An 18,797-nucleotide genomic window follows, 5' to 3' on the forward strand; every position below is an offset into this window, starting at 1 on the left:
TGTAAAAAGGCTTACGTTCACTTAAAGTTAAGAATTGCCATCTGCATGTCTGAGTGTAAAGTTGTTTTCTTTTTAATTTTCTAAACAATATTTATTTAGGCAATATTAGCATCAAAATCATAAAGAAGTAACGAAATCACCTTAAGAACGCAAAAGCGTCACTTCAATAATTCGATATTTTGCAATAGGAAAAATGTAAAGCGAAAGTCATGATTTTGTCAAATGAACTCGGAAATCCATCATTGCAAGTCTTTTGTCTCATGCAACTAACCTCAACAAAGTCATTTTTTTCTTCTCTTTGTTTTTCAAAATCTGACACACATACAACATTCCACCTTTCCGCTCAAATAAGTGCTCACCTAAAGCGTGCAGCTTGAAGGCTTGACTAATTTTCGGTTCAGAAGAAACTTGACACTCATAAACTCCGGTATCCCGCAGCTGCACGGATGCAATTTTCAACAGCCACTCATCAGAGTCATCGCAATGTAAAGCCTCGAAGCGCTGGTCATTTGTGTAGGTCATCACACCGATTGTCAGGATGTGCAAGTCACGTTGACGTATCCAAGTAACCTGCAGTAATTACAAATACGTTGCGCATGCGAAAACATGAAAACAAAAGAGCACAAACAACTTTAGCAACAACAGCAAAAGAGGAGGAAGACAGTCGGTAGACAAGTTAACAAAGGCGGTCAAAAGTTAATTAGACTTGAGGTTGAGTGTAACGGGAATAAATGAGAAAATTGCATTTATGCCGCATTGCGAGGAGGGTGGCGGGGAAGCGGGAACGTTAACAGGAAAATGAAAAACTTTATGTTGGCAATGGTAAACTTACCGCGCGATCACCCAAATTTCGTACTCGACAGTGCAATTTCGCAGTACGTCCAACAGCTACAACAACACTTCTTTGTGTGGAGTTCTCAAAGTAGGGCGCCGGCCCCGGGGAAGCTTTGTTATTGTGCTTTGCGTCTGACTTCTGCTGTTGCTGTCGATGTGCGTATTCATGTTGCTGCTTTTTGGTGAAAATTTTATGCAGCAACTCATCGGTGTCCATCCAGTTGGGTTGAGGAGCTGCAACAAAGGGGAGAGAAGTTGAAGTAGGCATAAATTATTGGCTACTTGAAATTTTATTAGTGATATTAGGGAAGCAAAGCGCAATGAAATCTTTTGGTTTCTTCTGAATTTAGCAATAAATGCTAATGCCTGCGGGGAAATGCTGCAATATAAATATATAATTCCATTTAACGCCTTCGAAAAGTCGTCACCATAACTTCGCTCATGCACCAGTAACTTTGGTGTTTATTTATTATGTCATTGACGATGGCAACGCCTCGTGTGTATGGCGTTGGGCGATAATAAAATTTTATGCGCAAAATGTGGCGCAGTGTCATTACAAAAAATATGCCTTGCCTGTGTGCTTGCGTGCGTGTGCGTGTCTATGCCCGAAAGCCAGTGTCCAACTTAGCAATTTTCGTTGGAGTGACTTTCTCCTTGCCTATATTGGACTTTTATTGTTTTGTCTTGTAATGAATACCATTAAGCGCCAATGAAAATCGAGGCAATGGAAGAAAAGTAGAATACAATTTAAGCAAAATCGAAGCACAAACCGCAAATGACAGCTATGCATTCATGTGTGTGTGTGTGTGTATGTATATGAGATATTTTTGTTGTTCTTGCTGTTCGGTAACAAGCAAATGCAGATCGTTTTTATATGTAAATCTTTATTTATATTCACACCAAATGGGCACGCCTTAAAGTATGCTACAATAACTTTCATGCACTACTACATATGCATGTACGTACTTGCCAAAAAGGCCCAACAGAGCAGAGTATGGAGAAGCATGAGCATCGACGACATAAACGAATTTCACAATTGTCACAACAACAACAACCATTAACTAGCAAAGCAACAACACCAATCAAAGTAGAGAAATGAAATCAACAAAAATTCAATGAATAATTTTCGCTACGGAAAATCCTACAACCCAATACAACTAAATAGCGACGACATTGTCGTTGAAAAGTTTCGATGTCATTTGCCGGCTGGCTGTTGCCCAGCGGCGCTTTCCGCACTCAATTGTTTTATTTTTATGTGCTGCCAGTTGTTTTCCACTTTTACTTTTACTTTCCTTTTCCACTTTCATATCTTCCTTCCGTTTGGCCGCCGCAACCAGCCTTTGTATGCCATTTTGTTGGTATGTTGGCTCGAGAGAGCTACTAATAAACGCTGTCGCCTCTTTTATACCCAACAAACCACCTACCTCCACACACTAATACGTTTATAATCAGCATGTGGATGGGAGGAAGTAAGAGACTGTGCTTACGTAAATCAGCCGGCAGCGAAAGTAGTAAAATAGCTACTGATAGGCGCTGACAGTTGGCATTTCGAGTTGGTCTTGATGATATTCTCTATGCTGCGATGCATATATCGTACATAAGCTTAAAGATATATACTTATACATATGCAGACTCACAACTGTGTTTACAATAATAGCAGCGCGACCTCGTGCACTGTTTTCGATATTTATTTACTTTTTATTCGACTTTTTTCGCTTGTCTACAAAATTACTACAGTACTTACTACAGTAGAAAACAAAGCCAAAAATATTAGACTTTATTTAAAATTAAAAATAAAAAATAAATTTTGCAGAAAATTTCAAGCAGACTCAAAAATATTTTTTTTCAAACATTAAAACCGTGCACAAAATTAAAGAAAAACTGCGAAATTAAAATAAAAAAACTCAAAAAATTTTTTTTTTAATTTCAAACTTTACTCAAAAATTAGAAAGAAACTCAAAAAACATTTTTTTTAACTTCAAACTTTCTTTGCGCACAAAATGGAAAAAAACAGCGAAATTAAAAAACAAACTAAAAAAATAGTTTTTCAAAACTTCAAACTCTGCACAAAAATTAGAAACAAAACTCAAAAAATATTTTCTTTTTAACTTTCAAACTTTGCTCACAGGAGACTGCGAAATTAAAAAAAACAAAAAACTAAAAAAAAAATATATTTCTTAAATTTCAAAATTGGCAAAACATTAAAAAAAGACTCAAAAAATATTTTTTCAAACTTGGCACAAAATTGAATAAGAAACTGAAAAAATATTTTTTATAAATTTCAAAATTTGCACAGAATTGAAAATAAAGACGAAAAATATATATATTTTTTAATTTCAAACTTAGCACAAAATTTAAAATATATTAAAAACTTTGTTTTTTTTAATTAAAAGGACCTCAAAACAAATTTTCTCAATATTCAAATATTGCAAAAAATTTAATAAGGAACTGAGAAATTATTTTTAAAAATTTCAATATTGACACAAAACTGAAAAAATACTAAAGATTTTTTTGAAAATTTAAATCTTTTCATTAAATTCCAAAAAATACTTTTTTCAATTTTTTATAATTTAAAAAAAGCTAAAACACGATATATATAAAAATTTTAAACTTAGCATAAAATTAAAAAAAAAATCAAACAAAATTTCAAAGTTTGCACAATTAAAATTAAAACTAAAAAAAAATTTTTCAATATTTCAAATTTTGCCTAAATTGAAAAAAACTCAGCAAATAGTTTTTAAAAATTTAAATCTTTGCAAAAAATTAAAAACAAACTTTTTGAAAATTTTGATTTTTGTACAAAATTAAAAAAAAAAAAAATTCCAAAGTTTTCTTTTAAATTTCAAACTTCTCACAAAATTAAGAAAAAAGTTGAAAACAATTCAAAAAATGTTTTTTTTAATTTCAAAATTTCTTTTTTCAAATCTCAAAATTTGCACAAAATCGGAAAAATATTAAATTTTTTTTTCCAAATTTCGAAATTAAAAAAACTTCGAAAACTATTTTCTCAAAATTTCAAACATTGCAAAAAATTTAATAAGGAACTGAAATATATTATTATTTTTAAAAATTTCAAAATTTGCACAAAACTGAAAAAATACTAAAGATTATTTTGAAAATTCAAGTCTTTGCACAAAATTAAAAAAAAAACAAAATTTCAAAGTTTGCACAAATTAAAAATAAAACTGAAAAAATATTTTTCAAAAATTTCAAATTTTGCTTCAAATTGCAAAAAGACTCAACAAATAGTTTTTAAAAATTTAGTTTTTTGCACAAAATAAAAAAAAATAAAAACAAACTTTTTCAACAAACTTTTCTTTGCATAAAACTAAAAAAAAATCCAATTTTTTTTTTTTATTTCAAACTTCTCACAAAATGAAAGAAAATACTTCAAAAAAATGTTTTTTTAATTTCAAAATTTCTTTTTCTAAAAACTAAGTTCTTTTTTTAATTTTTTTTTTCAAAAATTAAAATTTTTTTTTTCAAATTTAAAATCTTTTTTTTTTTTAATTCCAAACTTCTCACAAATTTCAAAATTTTGCTTTTCAAAAACTAAATTTTTTTTTCAAAAATTAAAAATTTTTTTACTTAAATTTTTTTTTTTTCAAAAGTTAAATTTGTTTTGAAAATAAATATTTTTTTTTAAATTTAAGCTTTTTGTTTTAAATTTCAAACTTGCCAAACAAAAATTTCAAAGTACGTAATTTTATGACCCATTGAATTTTGATATAACAAATTTTTGAAATTTCAAATTTTCCACAAAATTAAAGAAAAACTCAAAAAAGATTTTTTTTAATTTCAAACTTCTCTTTTCAAAAACTAAAGTTTTTTTTTCAAATTTCAAACTTTCCAAAGAGAGTTTTCAAAGTACGCAGTTTTATAACCCATTGAGTTTGGCAATAACAAAGCTCCAATTTGAAGTGGCTCCAAATTTGCTTTGGGTTTTGGCAATATTTGTATTTTTTGCGGTCTTGTGTAGTTTCTGCGTATAAAAAAAATTGTGAACATTCATTACAAGGAAAAAGTTGTATAACACCGTAAAAAAATACCCAAAAAATCAACGCGAGTCTAGAGCTACGTTAAACTGTCACAATGTTACACTTAAATAAAAGGACTACATAACTGTACACCCAGAATTTTTCTAAAGCTTTTGATTAAAATTTTGTAAAGGGCGGTTCAATTTCAAGGTTGTTGAAATGTTGAATGTGAACCACACCGTAACGCCAACGTCACCGTTGAACTTCTTTCTTTGGGGTTGTTTGAAAGAAAATGTGTGTGTCGATAAGTCAGCCACAATTCAAGAGCTAAGGGATGAGATAATTCGGCACATTAACGGCATAGAACCGGCCTCAGCGAGGTGGAAGGAGGTGTGCCACCAAGGCCGCGGTGGCCATTTGTCCGATATTTTGTTCCGTACGTAATTGAGCCACACCAATATTATCATAGTAAAGAGAAACGACAATAATTTCTTAAAAAATTGTATTTTATTCAAAATCAACACCGGCCCTTGAAACTTCACCACCCTAATAATTTAATGTATAAAGAAATTTCTTGGTTTTTTCTTAATTTCGAACAATTTTCAGTCATTTGATTTTTCTATAAAGTGTTTTTATCAAAAAAATATGAAAAATAAAATAATAAAAAATAAATAAATAGTAAAAACTTTATAATATGTTGCGCTGCTATTATTGCGAACTTAGGTGTACTTACATACATATGTCACAAGTGCTATCTACATAGTCAGACAGCACCTATGAGTGGTGCATGTAAGAGAAAATCGCGGGCAAAGTTTTGCATAGGAATTGCTAACTTTAGCAAATCATCAGCACATTTCATTCGTTTCGATGCATAAATAAAGGCTCGCACGTACGTACAACTGTACATAACGTAGAAACGTGTGAATATGTGACTTCGCCTTGATGATGGGCAGTAGGTTTGCTTTTCTTATTAGCCAACTTTAAAAATTGAAGCTTTGATTGGTTCCTTTTAGTATTGGGAATGAGTAACTTGGAGTTACTGCGGGTATCAAGCAACTCTTCACTAAACTGTTCAAAACTTTATTTTAAACCGGAAATATTTAAGATAGGATGGTAAAATATATTACACCATCGCTAATCCAGTGAATGATTAAAAGGTATTGATTTTTTTGTTTTATTTTTAATTTTTCAATAAGAACTTAACCTTAATTGACTCAGGCAGCATTGTGAACATAGAACAAACTACTCTATGCTGAAACGAGTGAACGGAGTATTATTTCATTCATATTCTATATGTATGTATAGATGCGAACACAAAAATAGCAGTACTATGGTGTCTGCCACCAACATGCATGGCAGTGTAATGAAGTGAGAGTTTGAAATGTCTCAGTGAGATTTCTTTTTTCACCGCTGTATGTGGTTTATTGTGCTATTCGTGTCCTGATACATTGCAAAGCTGCCCAAGAAAAGCGACCTGCGTGGCTGCGGCAACTGGCAGGGAATAACCCTACTTAACACCATCTACAAAACTGTAGCCGCGATCATACAAAGCAGGCTCAAAGATATCGAACGCTTTCTAAGGGAAGAAAAAAATGGTTTTCGCCCTCATCGATGCTGTGTTGACCAACCAACACACTTCGGATTATAATAGAACAATCAGTTGAGTGGCGCTCCGAGCTCTACATGCTGTCCGTAGACTTTAGGAAGGCGTTCCACACTATCAAACGAGACGCAATATAGCTGGCACTGAGTAGAAAGGGAGTTCCCGCCAATATAATCCGCCTCATCGAAGCTTTCTACGAGAACCCCGAACTAGCAGTGCTTCAAAAAGGCGATATGAGTTACTACCAACGGTGGCGTAAGGCTCTTTTCCTCGACATCGTCCCTGATGACGTCATGAACCAACTAACCCTGTACAAAATAGCCATCATATGGAGTTTCATCAGACTGGACTTCGCCAATGACATCTGCATCCTCTCACAATTCCACAAGAGGATGCTTTTACCAAAGCTTTTTAGGGTACAGAAAAATACCTCTGGTGAACTGGCCAGCAAAAAGTATGGACTTGAATTCTATTGACGATCTGTGGGGAACACTATCTGTGGGCTAAACAAAGCAAGGGCGGCATTCGGGCGAATGCATACACTATGAGGGGAGTTCGGAACACGGTAGATACCTATGAAATGAGAGTTTCAGCTATTAGTCCATAGATGTCGCTAGGAGTATTTTTAAACCTTCCCAAATGTTTTGTTTTTTTTCGTCTGTCATCTGTCAACAATATTCAGTTCATTGTTTGTTACGTTTCATACAACATTGCATTTTTGTCCCTCTGAAAAATGTCGAATTTCGTGCCTTCAAACTACGATTTCCGTACATCGTTGATTTCTGATTTGAAAAAAACAAACGCTGGCATGCTCTAAGTAGAGCACAGTGCTTCAGGTGGTTTGAAGAATTCCGAAGTGGTGATTTTAGCGCGGAAGAATGATGGCAGAGCAGTTGCGAGTGACCCAAAAACCATTTCCTAACGTTTAAAAGACATGGGCATGAATTGACTGAAAGGCAGCAAGAGAACCGAAAAACTACTTGTGAAATGCTGCTCTCCCGGTTCGTCAAGGAAGTTTTTTTGCATCAAATCGTTACGGGTGATGAAAAATGGGTGTATTTCTCCAATCCAAAGCGTAAACGATCGTATGGTCCGCCCGATCCGCCCGGTCACAAGCCAAAAACAACGGTCAAACCAAATCGCTTCGGTCGCAAGGCAATGCTGTGTGTTTTCTTGGATCAGCGTGGTATGAATTGGTACGAGCTATTAAAACCAGGTGGAATAGTTGACGGTGCACGCTACCAACGACAATTGGCCGATTTGAACAGCACTATACACCGAAAATGCCTAGAATATGCCAATCGGCGTCACAAAGTAATTTTTCTTGATGACAATGCACCGCCACATCGAACAAGAGCGACTCGGGAATTGGTGGAGACGTGCGATTGGGAACCTCTGGTGCATGCGGCTTACTCCCCAGACTTGGCGCCTTCCGAATATTATTTGTTTGCATCGATGGGCCACGCACTTTCCGAGCAGCGCTTCAATTCTCACGAAGAAGCCAAAAAATGGCTCGATGATTGGTTTGCGGCCTAAGACGGCCAATTTTTTTGGCGCAGCATCCACAAATTGCCTGAGAAATGGGAAAAATGTGTCGCTAGTTGTTGTTAATAAACGTTTTAAATTGAAAAAAAGTCTCATTTAATAGGTACATATACTAGATTTTTTAAGAATGAACTTAAATTTAACACCCCAACAGAGTTAAAGTGACAATACATGTAGACTATCAGCACGCCCTTGCTAAAATCTTTGGTTGAATTGATGCCATCTTAAAATTCAAGAAGAAAAATTTATTAATTACACAGTGCGACATCAAAAATCAAACCGCACCGGACCTTTTTTTCTGAAAATATATATTACCTATTCAATAGCAAAACCCTCGCTGGGTTTTTAAAAGTTAGCTCGATTTTTTTTTTTATTGCGTTTTGAAGTTTTCTATTTTCATGAGATTAATTTGATGTGAAATATTTTTTTGTGAACAATACGGTTTTTGTTAACATATTTGAATTTATTAATTTCATTTACGTCAATTTTTTATGAATTAAGAAAATAAAAAATGTACAATTGTCCTGCAAATATTAACGTTTTCTGCTATTTTCTTCACCAACATTTGGACTATTTTAGTCAACAATTGTCGACAGAATCAGATGAGCAAGGAGAGCGCTACCATCAAACTGCGATGCCATTTGAGTCAAGATACCAAGGAAAATGAGCTCCAGGTGCCATACTAGCCGAAATATGATGGTGGAGTAAACATATTTTTCAATACGACCAGGAAGAAAATGAAGGAAAATGGAGTAACCAGGAGGAAAAAGAATATGAGGTAGAAGAAGAAGAGACAGGCATGGAATTCTTTACTGATGAATCTGATTACTCTGATAATGATGATGTTGAAATTCAATCATTGTCGAAAAGAGCTCGTCTCTAAGGTTTTAGTACGTAAAAATTCTTTATTTTAATAAAAAAAAATAAAAATTATAAGAATTCAAGTCTATATTCTTTTTACTTAATCTATTTAATATTTTTACCTACAGAGTTTTTAGATATTTTAAAAAAAATTTAAAGCAGAGTATAAAAAAATTATTTTTATGAAGAAAAATCTTGTTAAAAATTTATTTTTTTAGAAAATAACAAACTTAAAGTTCAGTTTTATGGTTTTATCTTATAAATGACTTTTTTAGTACATTTTGCAACATTTTTGCTAGAAGAAATAGTGAGAAATTTTAATTATTTTCATAATTACAGTAAAAAATGGTAAAAACATACAATTTTTCGAAATTTTGGTATTCAAAATTGCGTATTGAGATATATGTTCTTCTCAAAATAAGTTTATTTGTACATGTACGAAATTTCTGCATCAAGCTATGACAAAATAAATTGATTAAATCAAACAAAGGTCGATTTATAAGTCAAATTTAGCGTACAGGTAAAACTCCAAAATCTCATGAAAATAGAAAACTTCAAAACGCTATAAAAAAAAAAATCGAGCTAACTTTTAAAAACACAGCGAGGGTTTTGCTATTGAATAGGTATATTTTCAGAAAAAAAAGGTCCGGTGTGGTTTGATTTTGATGACCCCAAAATTGTCGCACAGTGTTATCGAAATCTTTGTTTATATAATAATTTTTGAAGAATGAATAATTTATAAAGAGTATTTTATCCTTAATTTTGTTTAACGTATAAATGTAATCTGAAGTGCTATCTCCCTTCCAATATATTACTTTGAAAATCAATAACTAAACGAAAAATACAAAATTTTGATAACTGCTCTAATTTTAATAATTTATTGTCTTTAATTCGTGCACAGATAATTTCCCTACTAAGGTATATGTGGGGGTCTGTCTAGGGTATGTACACGAGTGTGCTCGTACATATGTATGTGTGCACATGAAACCATCGTATTATCATAATTGAAAGGTAAAATCCCATTACATCATGATAACAAAATCTACTTGAAGGTCGATCGTATTATTTTAATTAAACCGAAAATTTGCATATTTCATCGGATAAGCTGTAAAATGTAGAAAATGTTCTTACTTGTGCACACACTTACACGCATAAGTGCACAAAAGCATAATATTGGAAATTCATCAAAAAGTTTATAAGCGCAGAAGGAGCCGCAAGGCAACTATCGGATATTAACTACTTTTCAGTATACAACCAGATTCAATGCGTAAATTCAAATAAACTTCAAAGCGTTTGCTAATCTGAAGGTACTAAAAGGCTTTTCGTGGTATCTCGTTTGGTATCTCAAGTTTAAGTTTCTTTTTGAAGTTGAAGTTAAACAAATATTTTAAATGGAAACTCATTATCTGCTTATTTGCATGGGTATGCATGTATGCCTAGCAGAAGCTTTACAATAAATTTTCTACGACAGTTAGGTATTATTGAGGCTTCATCACAAAAATTACACGCTGAATGTCATTTTTCGAAGTTCCTAATTTCTTCACTTGAACTCTACCCCTCCTTTTCTTAACTTTCCACCTGGATTATTAAGAAACTCATGGCGTTTTTTCGTGAGAACATATTAAATTATTTTCGAATTTACACTAGCCTCTCTCAATCCAGCTGATAAACTCTTTCTATAGCTGAATAATTTTAAATTTGTTCGCTTAACAAATTTTAATCCTTCATTACTCTTTTCTTTTGTCGGGACAGACTGGCAAGTACAGCACTCAGACACAATTAAGTCCATTGTACTGCACTCGGATTCCATAAGCAAGGGTGGTCGCTACTTAACATTTTAGCGAAGGCCGGGAAGATGCACAGAAAGTGGTCCTCTGTCTCATCCTTCCCTCCACATGCTAGGCAGAGTGTACTGTCTGAGATGCCCATCTCTTCCATGTGCTTTGCCCATACAAAGTGGCCCGTCATAAGTTCAACCAGCTGCCTACAGTTTGCTTAAGGGGTTATACGCAGTTATGAAGCAAATAAAAGACGGGTTGTCAAGGATTTATCCTGAAGAAACTTCAGAATATTTTAATTTGAAAATTTTTGGCGGTTATAAAAGCATCCTTCAAGAACGTAACAAAATTTTTTATTTATGAAAATGTTGATTATAGAGCGCGCTGCAGGCGATTTCTGGAACCTCCTTTAAAAAAAGACGATTTACGGTGTACATCGTAACTCAGGATTGGATTATCTGAAATCAAAAAACCTAACAAATTTTGTTAATATATTAGATTATCTAGTAATTAATCGTTCGGCTAATCAAAATAGTGAATTTTCACAAAATGGCAGCTTTTAAAAGAAATGATTTCGATTTTTACGTTAAAATTTGGCCGTAAATTGATTATAAAATGGAAAATAGGTATCAGATTTACAAAAGGAACGATTAATTACTAGAAAATGTATCTTTAAAGATTGAGTTAAAACGGTTGACCGATCAAACAAGCCGTTTTCGAGATATCGTGTACACCGACTTGAAAAATGCCGTCTTGAAAAAAACACGTTTAAAGTTTCAATACCTACCTTAAAACGTGCCGAGGCATCTCTACATATTTAGGTATAACTCCGAAAGTATTGCTTAGATCTACTTCAAATTTCGTGCGTATACTTTTGAATATATGTACATTACAAAAATGCAATAAAAAAAATCGATTTTTTTGAAAGTCATAACTGCGTATAACCCCTTAATGACAGGAGGATTTGCGACATTCGATCGGACATGCCAGGTAACATCAGTTTTGCCCATCTGCATCCTCTCTCAGCCTGCTAAGTAAGTTTGGGGGTTGTAGTTACCCATTTGCTAACCATGGCTTTGATGGCTGCAGAAGGGAGTAGCAGAACGGGCTCCGGGCCAAGGAGGTTGACCTCAGTGCCCATTCTGGCTAAAGAGTCAGAGATCTCGTCACCCACGATACCCACGTGTCCCGAGACCCACATTAACATCAGGATATTATATCTGCCGACCTAGTTTAACATGAATGTACAGTACTCGACTACCCTTGAAGTGATTGAAGGGATGTCTAAGGCCATGAGCGCAGCTTTGTTGTCGCTACAGACACATATAGGTCTGCCTCTCCATCTGTTATGCACAAAAAAGTTCATCGCCTCTTGAACAGTATACACCTCCGCCTGAAACACAGATGAATGCATTCCAAGGGCGAAGTGTAGTTTTGTCCCACTTGATTCCACGTACACACCAGAGTGCGAACCGTGCTCGGTCCTGGAGTCATTCGTGAAAATGCGAAAACAGTGTTTGCGGGCTCATTTTCTGAGTTTGACCACGGTTGAGCCTCTGGCAGCACCACGCTGTATCTCTTGTCAAGCACGACTCTTGATGGCATGGAGTCAAGGGGCACGGCGAGCATCGTTGGGTCGAAGTCCACGCCTACTCGGTTGTTCAATGCCGGACAGGGGCCGTACCAATTTCCATTGAGTTTTAGATGACCTTCAAGGCCTGTCCTCGGATGAAAACAGCAAGTGGTGGTAGACCAACCAGAGCATCTAATGCCGGGCCTGAAGTAGTAGGAATAGCTCCGACGCAACAGATGGCCACAGTGCGTTGTAGTCTCGATAAGGTCCTCCTGACTCCCACTAAAGAGAGTATCCAGACCACTGATTCATAGGTGATAATAGGTCTTATCATAGGACCTTGCTAGGAGAAAGACCCCACGTTTTCCAAAGGCACCTTTGCACTGCCAGAAAGCTGTCAGTGCTTTTAGATGTTTGTGTCTGACTTCCAAAGGATTAATCCATGATATTCACTTTCCACAAAAAGTGATACAGGATAGCTTAATTGTGACTCTTTTTAGCATAGGCGCACGAGTTCGTCAAGCTTCCTTCTTCTGCTGAAGAGGGCAATACCTGTTTTGATGGGGCTTGGTGATAGCCCATTCGCACAGCACCAAATGTCAATCATATCCAGATTTTTCTGCACTTTCCTACAGATGTTCATGACTCATTGTCCACTTAGAAATGATCCTTGAGGAATGTGACCACTCGAGTCGGTTTGATGGATAAAACGAAATTATGAGACTTATATTATTACACAGCCTACAGTTGTTTTAATCTCCAATTAATAATACATTGGGTAACTACAGTGAACCCTTAATCAAATTGATACTTTGAAATAAAAAAAGTTGGGCTACCGTTAGTCTATTAGTTAAGTGTGGACTGTGAAATCCGTCCACGATTTTTTGGAATAAGTCCCAAGACAATCTTCATGGATTGTGAAAGACGAACATTTCGAAAACACCTTTTCCTTTGTTTTTTTGGCACGGATTATTTTGAAAAAATTAAATATATTTGAATTCCCTTAACACTTGTCTTTATTTGATGTCTCTGTCATATAAGTTTATAAAAATAGAATAAATAATTCCTCTTTATTGTGCGACCTGGTTTGACTATACAAAATATTAGTAACAAACTGAATTTGGGACCAACCAAAGGCAAGCGGTGTTTGATTTCATTTTAACAACCATCGACTTATTGTGTTTTGGCTAGGAGTTTTCGGTGTTTTAGACTTTAAAGACTTTTTTACACTCAAAAATATTAACCAACACGTTAATGCGAACTATACTGACTAAGATTAACGTGAATTATACTGACTGAGTAGGAGGCTATGTTCTCCCGCTTTTATCGGAAGTTAGGAATCTTAAAGTGATCTTCACTCCAAACTCCATTGGAAGCTACACATTGAAAATCAGTTAAGGAAGGCCAGCATAACTTCCTACACCTGCAAATCTAGATTAGGTAGTGCTGGCTGATCTATAAAAAGATCTCACTTACACCTCTAGGGTCCTTTGTGTTACAAGTGCTTTGTAACAAATCTATGTATGTTCGGAAAAAATGGCGACTCAATCTACAGGTCGTGCTTTGGCTGTACAACGTACTGGTGATGCTAATTTTAACGTACGCATGGTGTGCAAGGAAGCTCATCGGAGGAGCTGTAGTATCAGTAAAGTGGGGAGGGGGAAAAGGACTACTTTTATTGGCATCACCGGAGCATATAACACTTGCTCCAGTGCTGCCCTAAATGTCCTTTTGCACTTACTTTCCATCTAACTTCACGTTATTTCCATTTATGCTCAAGGTGCAACCAGGTTAAATGAGGTTGGCCTCGGGACGCAATCTCTCAAAGGACGTGGTAGTAGTTTTAGGTAGTCAGCACCCGAGCTTTGTACAGATCTCTCCATCCGCGAAGTGGAGTCTGAGGATCGTGCCAGGGCAATCTTTCTAAGTAGGCAGGTATGGAAAGAGGGAAATTTATACCGATGCTGGTACCTCTGTCTTTAATGACGACTCCAAAATCCAATAGGCAGTTAGAGCAGAACTTTTTCTAAATCATGCAATTCATATTTATTTTCTATTTCCATTATTATTCCGAATATCGCTAGAGTTTTTCATGGCAAAAGTTTTTGCGTTCCTGCAGGTAATGGCACAGCACTGGCACTGACGACGACATGTTGCAGATCTAAACTGAACAACTTCTGTAAAGAGGAGATCAAATCCCTTGGGTATGCAGGCGACATTTCTCTGATCTGGATTTCAAGATAGAGGAAGATAGAGCGAAATGAAATCTCTGATGACCACCTAGGATTTTTGATCACTTGCCAAGACTGAATTAGTCTCAGAGATCTTCTGCCCATGTCACCGACATCCCTTTAACAAAGTTTAAAGGGAAATTCTACAACTTGCTTCTCAGAAAAGCCCAGGACAGACGGAGCTCCAATTCTTCTAGTGCTTTTTCGAAAAACTTTGGCCCCAGCACAATAGACGCAGATCGCAGATAGTACTGTAGACTCCACGCCATTCTGTTTCCATCCTCGTAGATGCTTTTACCGGTCACTAGGCGATCGGCCGCCGTAGCCGAATGGGTTAGTGCGTAACTATCATTCGGGGTTCACAGGGAGAACGTTGGTTCCAAAGTGAAACACCAAAATTAAGAAAAACATTTTTCTAATAGCGGTCGCCCCTAGGCAGGCAATGGCAAACCTGCGAGTGTATTTCTGCCATGAAAAAGCTCCTCACAAAAATATCTGCCCTTCGGAGTCGGCTTGAAACTGTAGGCCCCTCCATTTGTGGAAAAAAATCAAGACGCACACCACAAATAGGAGGAGGAGCTCGGCCAAACACCCAAAAATGGTAAACGCGGCAACCTTTCAGAGAAGGAGTCTGTTGAGCATTTTCTCTGTAAATGTCCGGGCTTGAAAGCTAGACGCTTAAGGTCACTGGGTGATCTTTTCTTCGACAGCTTAGGGTAGTGTGCCAACCTAAATCTCACCAATCTGAATGGAGAAGTAGACTGGCTGCGGATATCTGCCTGTTGGAGGTCTCATAATGGTATCGGATCGGCGCTTTAGTGCTACTTGTTGAGTGTCCGACTGGCACTTTAACCATTTTATCCACCTACTTATGTAGGCTGTTGCAGGTGCCCGTCTACTCTGACTGACTACCTTTGAAGCTCAATGGAGTATACACCATGTCGTAGAAATACGTATGTATATGCCCCCAATACTCACATGGATAACCCTATCCCTGGTAGATGGAGAAATGTATGCAGTTTCCACAATAGAAAGAGCCATTACACTTAATGGGTATATAAAAACGCGAGTTATGACTGAAGAACTTGTGAAATGTTTGCTTGTTTTGCGATTGCAAATTGTCGGACCAGATGATTGGTATCTGAGATTGCTAAAGAGTTAGAGATAAGCTGATTAAACCACTTGTTAGAAACTGAACGTTTTTTTTTTGTTTTTTGGTTCTTGGCTGTACTGTCGCACAGTGCGGCCGATTCCCAAAAAGCTGGCCAAAAGTCGAAAAAAAAGTTTCTAGATAGAGTTTTTTTGTCTTTGGGTTTGCTACAGTAATGCCTTGAGTAGTGAAAACCGTTCATAGCAACGTCCTGTACCCTAAGTATCCTCTGTATTTTCAGTCGCAACGTGGCCTTCGTTTGAGCATCGTATTACTGTCGATGAATAGTGAAAGTTGTACACATTTGAAAGATTTTGGAATGGAGTAAATTGAACAAAATCAAATGGAATCATCTTCGGAAGATTAGTAAAATACGAGAAATCTTTAGTACATATCAATACCTCGACGCAAAATTTTTAGCTGCAGCAATACGTAGATACATTTTTTGCAATTTTTTTTATAAATTTTGAGTTCTCAAACTGTATAGTAATACAGCGCCGTCATATGCTGCTTTGAAACCTATTAAAGGTTACTCAAAAAAGTAATGGTTACTGAATAAAACAAGATTCAGTTGCTACCACTTGCTAATCAGCGACCCCGAAAACATATAAATTTACATGCATCTTGATTATGTTCTTGAATATACGCAATTTCACGTGAGGGGGTGGCCAATAGGGGTGGAAGGGGGTGGATTTTCAAAATTTTAAGATCAAATTCGTAATCAGCGACCCCGACAACCCCCGAGTAAGAAATTTTGAATCAATTACTTAATTTGTTGAGTTTTGGCCAGCTTTTCGGGAATCGGCCGCACTGTGTGTCGTTCCTTGACGTAAAGTTAGAGTAGTTTTCATTCCCGAACCAGAAAAATACGATTAAGGTCAGGCGAAAAGTTTCGGACCAATTACTTTAATACCTTTCATACTGACCGAAAGGCCAAGGACGTAAGGCATAAAAATACATTAAGCCACTCAGTGCTCACCACTAAACTATAAGGAGACCCACTTAGACCAGGATCACCATTGTTATGTTTGGGCAAATGTCTCCCCCTCTAATTCCGGATGCCATGAAAACATTTTGTATCCCTGATAACGTGGCTTTATTCAGTATTTTCTTTTCTTTTCATAAAATATGGTGTTTCTACGCTCCAGATTTTTAGTATAAAGCCGTTGTTGTAACATAACGTTTCGTATTTTTTATTAGAATAAATGGTGATTAGCGCACATCGCGCCACCCAGGAGAGCCTTCTTGGGGTGAAGGCCATCTCTAGAGGTCGGTCTGATGTTTCATCTTTATCTAACCATTGGCGTTTGCGAGCAGGATTATTGCAAAGGATCCATTTTTCATCACCAGTAACGATACGGTTCAAGAAACTTTCATTTTCAAGCCGCTGCAGCAGCTGAGTGAGAACACACTTTCACTCTCTGCTGAAGGTTGGCGACGGAAAGTCTATGCGGAACCCATTAAGCCATTTTCCCAACTTTGAAACCTTTCCCAACTGAACCAGGTGCCTGTGAACTGTTCTATGCGATGAATTTAACCTCTGAGCTATCATATCGACTGAAACTTTGGCTCAGCTTCCACGAGTTCGAGCAAGGCGTTGGAGTTAAAGACTTCAGGACCACCAGCGCGCAGGGCATCCTCCGTGTCGCAGTTACCGCTTCGGAGTTTTGGAAACCGCTTTTGCGCAATTCTTACACTCGCGGTATCCTCTCCGTGAACAGTGTTTATTTCTGCAGCAGCAGTCAGCAGTTGTTGCATTTTTACCACTTTTATAAAAAAATACAAAATATGCCTCTTATACGCGTTCGAAGACTCCATTCTATTTTTTAACAACACGTGCTTCTATCCGCTATTAAAGTCACTTGTTGAATGCACAATATATCAAAGAAAATATAAATAGTTCCGTTATATTCCGCGAATAATTTTTTGTATTCAAAAATCGTACCAAAGTGAAACTATGGGTAAAATACGCACGAACTTATGGGCTGACCTGATATTTAGCAACATTTTTAAAATATTGCATGCATCATTGAAGTACTTTTAAATAAAAATAAAAAAATTACCAGAAACCAAATCAGCACAGCAAAATAAAGCAATTTTCCATCACAAACCCTTAAAATGTTCACAACCTAAATTTAGGAGCAAGTATTGAAATTTTTGAGCCACGATTACAAAATGTGAAAATATTTCAATAAATTTATCTATAAATTGACTATGTAAACTATGCGTACAAGTGCATATTTACACGCTTTGCATTTGTGTGTGTGTTTGGGAGCGTGCACGTGGATGTTGATGCACAAAATTTATTCAATGACTTCACAAAATTCACTGAACAACGCTATTTGACTGTCTTTCAAAACCACTTACGTACTGGAAATATTCAAAATTTGCCATTCAGATAAGCGGATAACAACGGTGATACTCCACAAAATGCACCAGTCAGTAAAGTGCGCGCCTGAAACGCTAAAGCACGTCCAGTTCATTGCGGCCGTACCAAAGTAGTCGAATAAATAATGGATTCAGTTAAGAATGCAACATCAGCTGTGGTTGCCGACATACATACCTATATACACTGACACAAACAAGCATATGTACATATGTGTGTGAATATTCTTGTTTTGCTACAGCGTGCACTGATTTCAAAGCCATAACCAAAAACAACAATAACAAAAGGAAACCTTCATAAGCCAAACAATGTGCACCTACAATTGGCTACAAAATAAATACAAAATACATTAGTGTGTGTGTGTGTGGTTGTGTGTATGTATATGAGTAAGTGTACGTATAGGTATGTGTGCGCATCTGTGGAAAGTGGTTTCATATGTTGCAAATGTAGCACTGCCAACATGGGCAACATGAAAGGCTTAGATATTAATGTTGCATACCATTAGGCGCAAATTCCACACTTAACACTTTTACGTGCATTCATGGAAATACACGCGAAACACTAAATCACAAACAATTTTCGTGGGCGAAGGCGATAAGTCATGCAGTAAATCTAACTAATTCTGAATTAAAGGGAAACTGGTTTCTTTGGGCACAATACTGGTTCGCGCGCTATCACCGTGCAAAAGACTGCGTTGCAGGGCAGCGAAATTGTTGTGACCTGCAGGACTTGGTAATGCTTTCTAAAATGATTTTGTGTTCAATGCTTTTTACACTAAATACTTATTAAAAAAATCTGTAAGCTAGCTGAGGCAGGAGTCGCCGAGCTAGACTATTGGCTTAATGCTTGAGAAGTTCCA

The 18,797-nt window shown here is 36.3% G+C and overlaps 1 protein-coding gene across 1 annotated transcript in view; it reads right to left on the reverse strand.

Annotated features, from left to right (window-relative positions):
* Positions 1-15,197, reverse strand: part of LOC128855229 (fibroblast growth factor receptor 3-like) — a 68,501-nt gene extending 53,304 nt beyond the window's left edge. Inside the window, exons 1-3 of the mRNA XM_054089949.1 lie at positions 15,143-15,197; positions 833-1,068; positions 360-570 (exon numbers count right to left, since the gene is read on the reverse strand). Coding sequence (XP_053945924.1) covers positions 360-570; positions 833-1,068; positions 15,143-15,197 — 502 coding nt within the window. The remainder of the gene's footprint in view (positions 1-359; positions 571-832; positions 1,069-15,142) is intronic.
* Positions 15,198-18,797: the final 3,600 nt, after the last annotated feature.

This window comes from Anastrepha ludens, chromosome 2 (genome assembly GCF_028408465.1).
Source record: "Anastrepha ludens isolate Willacy chromosome 2, idAnaLude1.1, whole genome shotgun sequence".
NCBI lineage: Eukaryota > Metazoa > Arthropoda > Insecta > Diptera > Tephritidae > Anastrepha > Anastrepha ludens.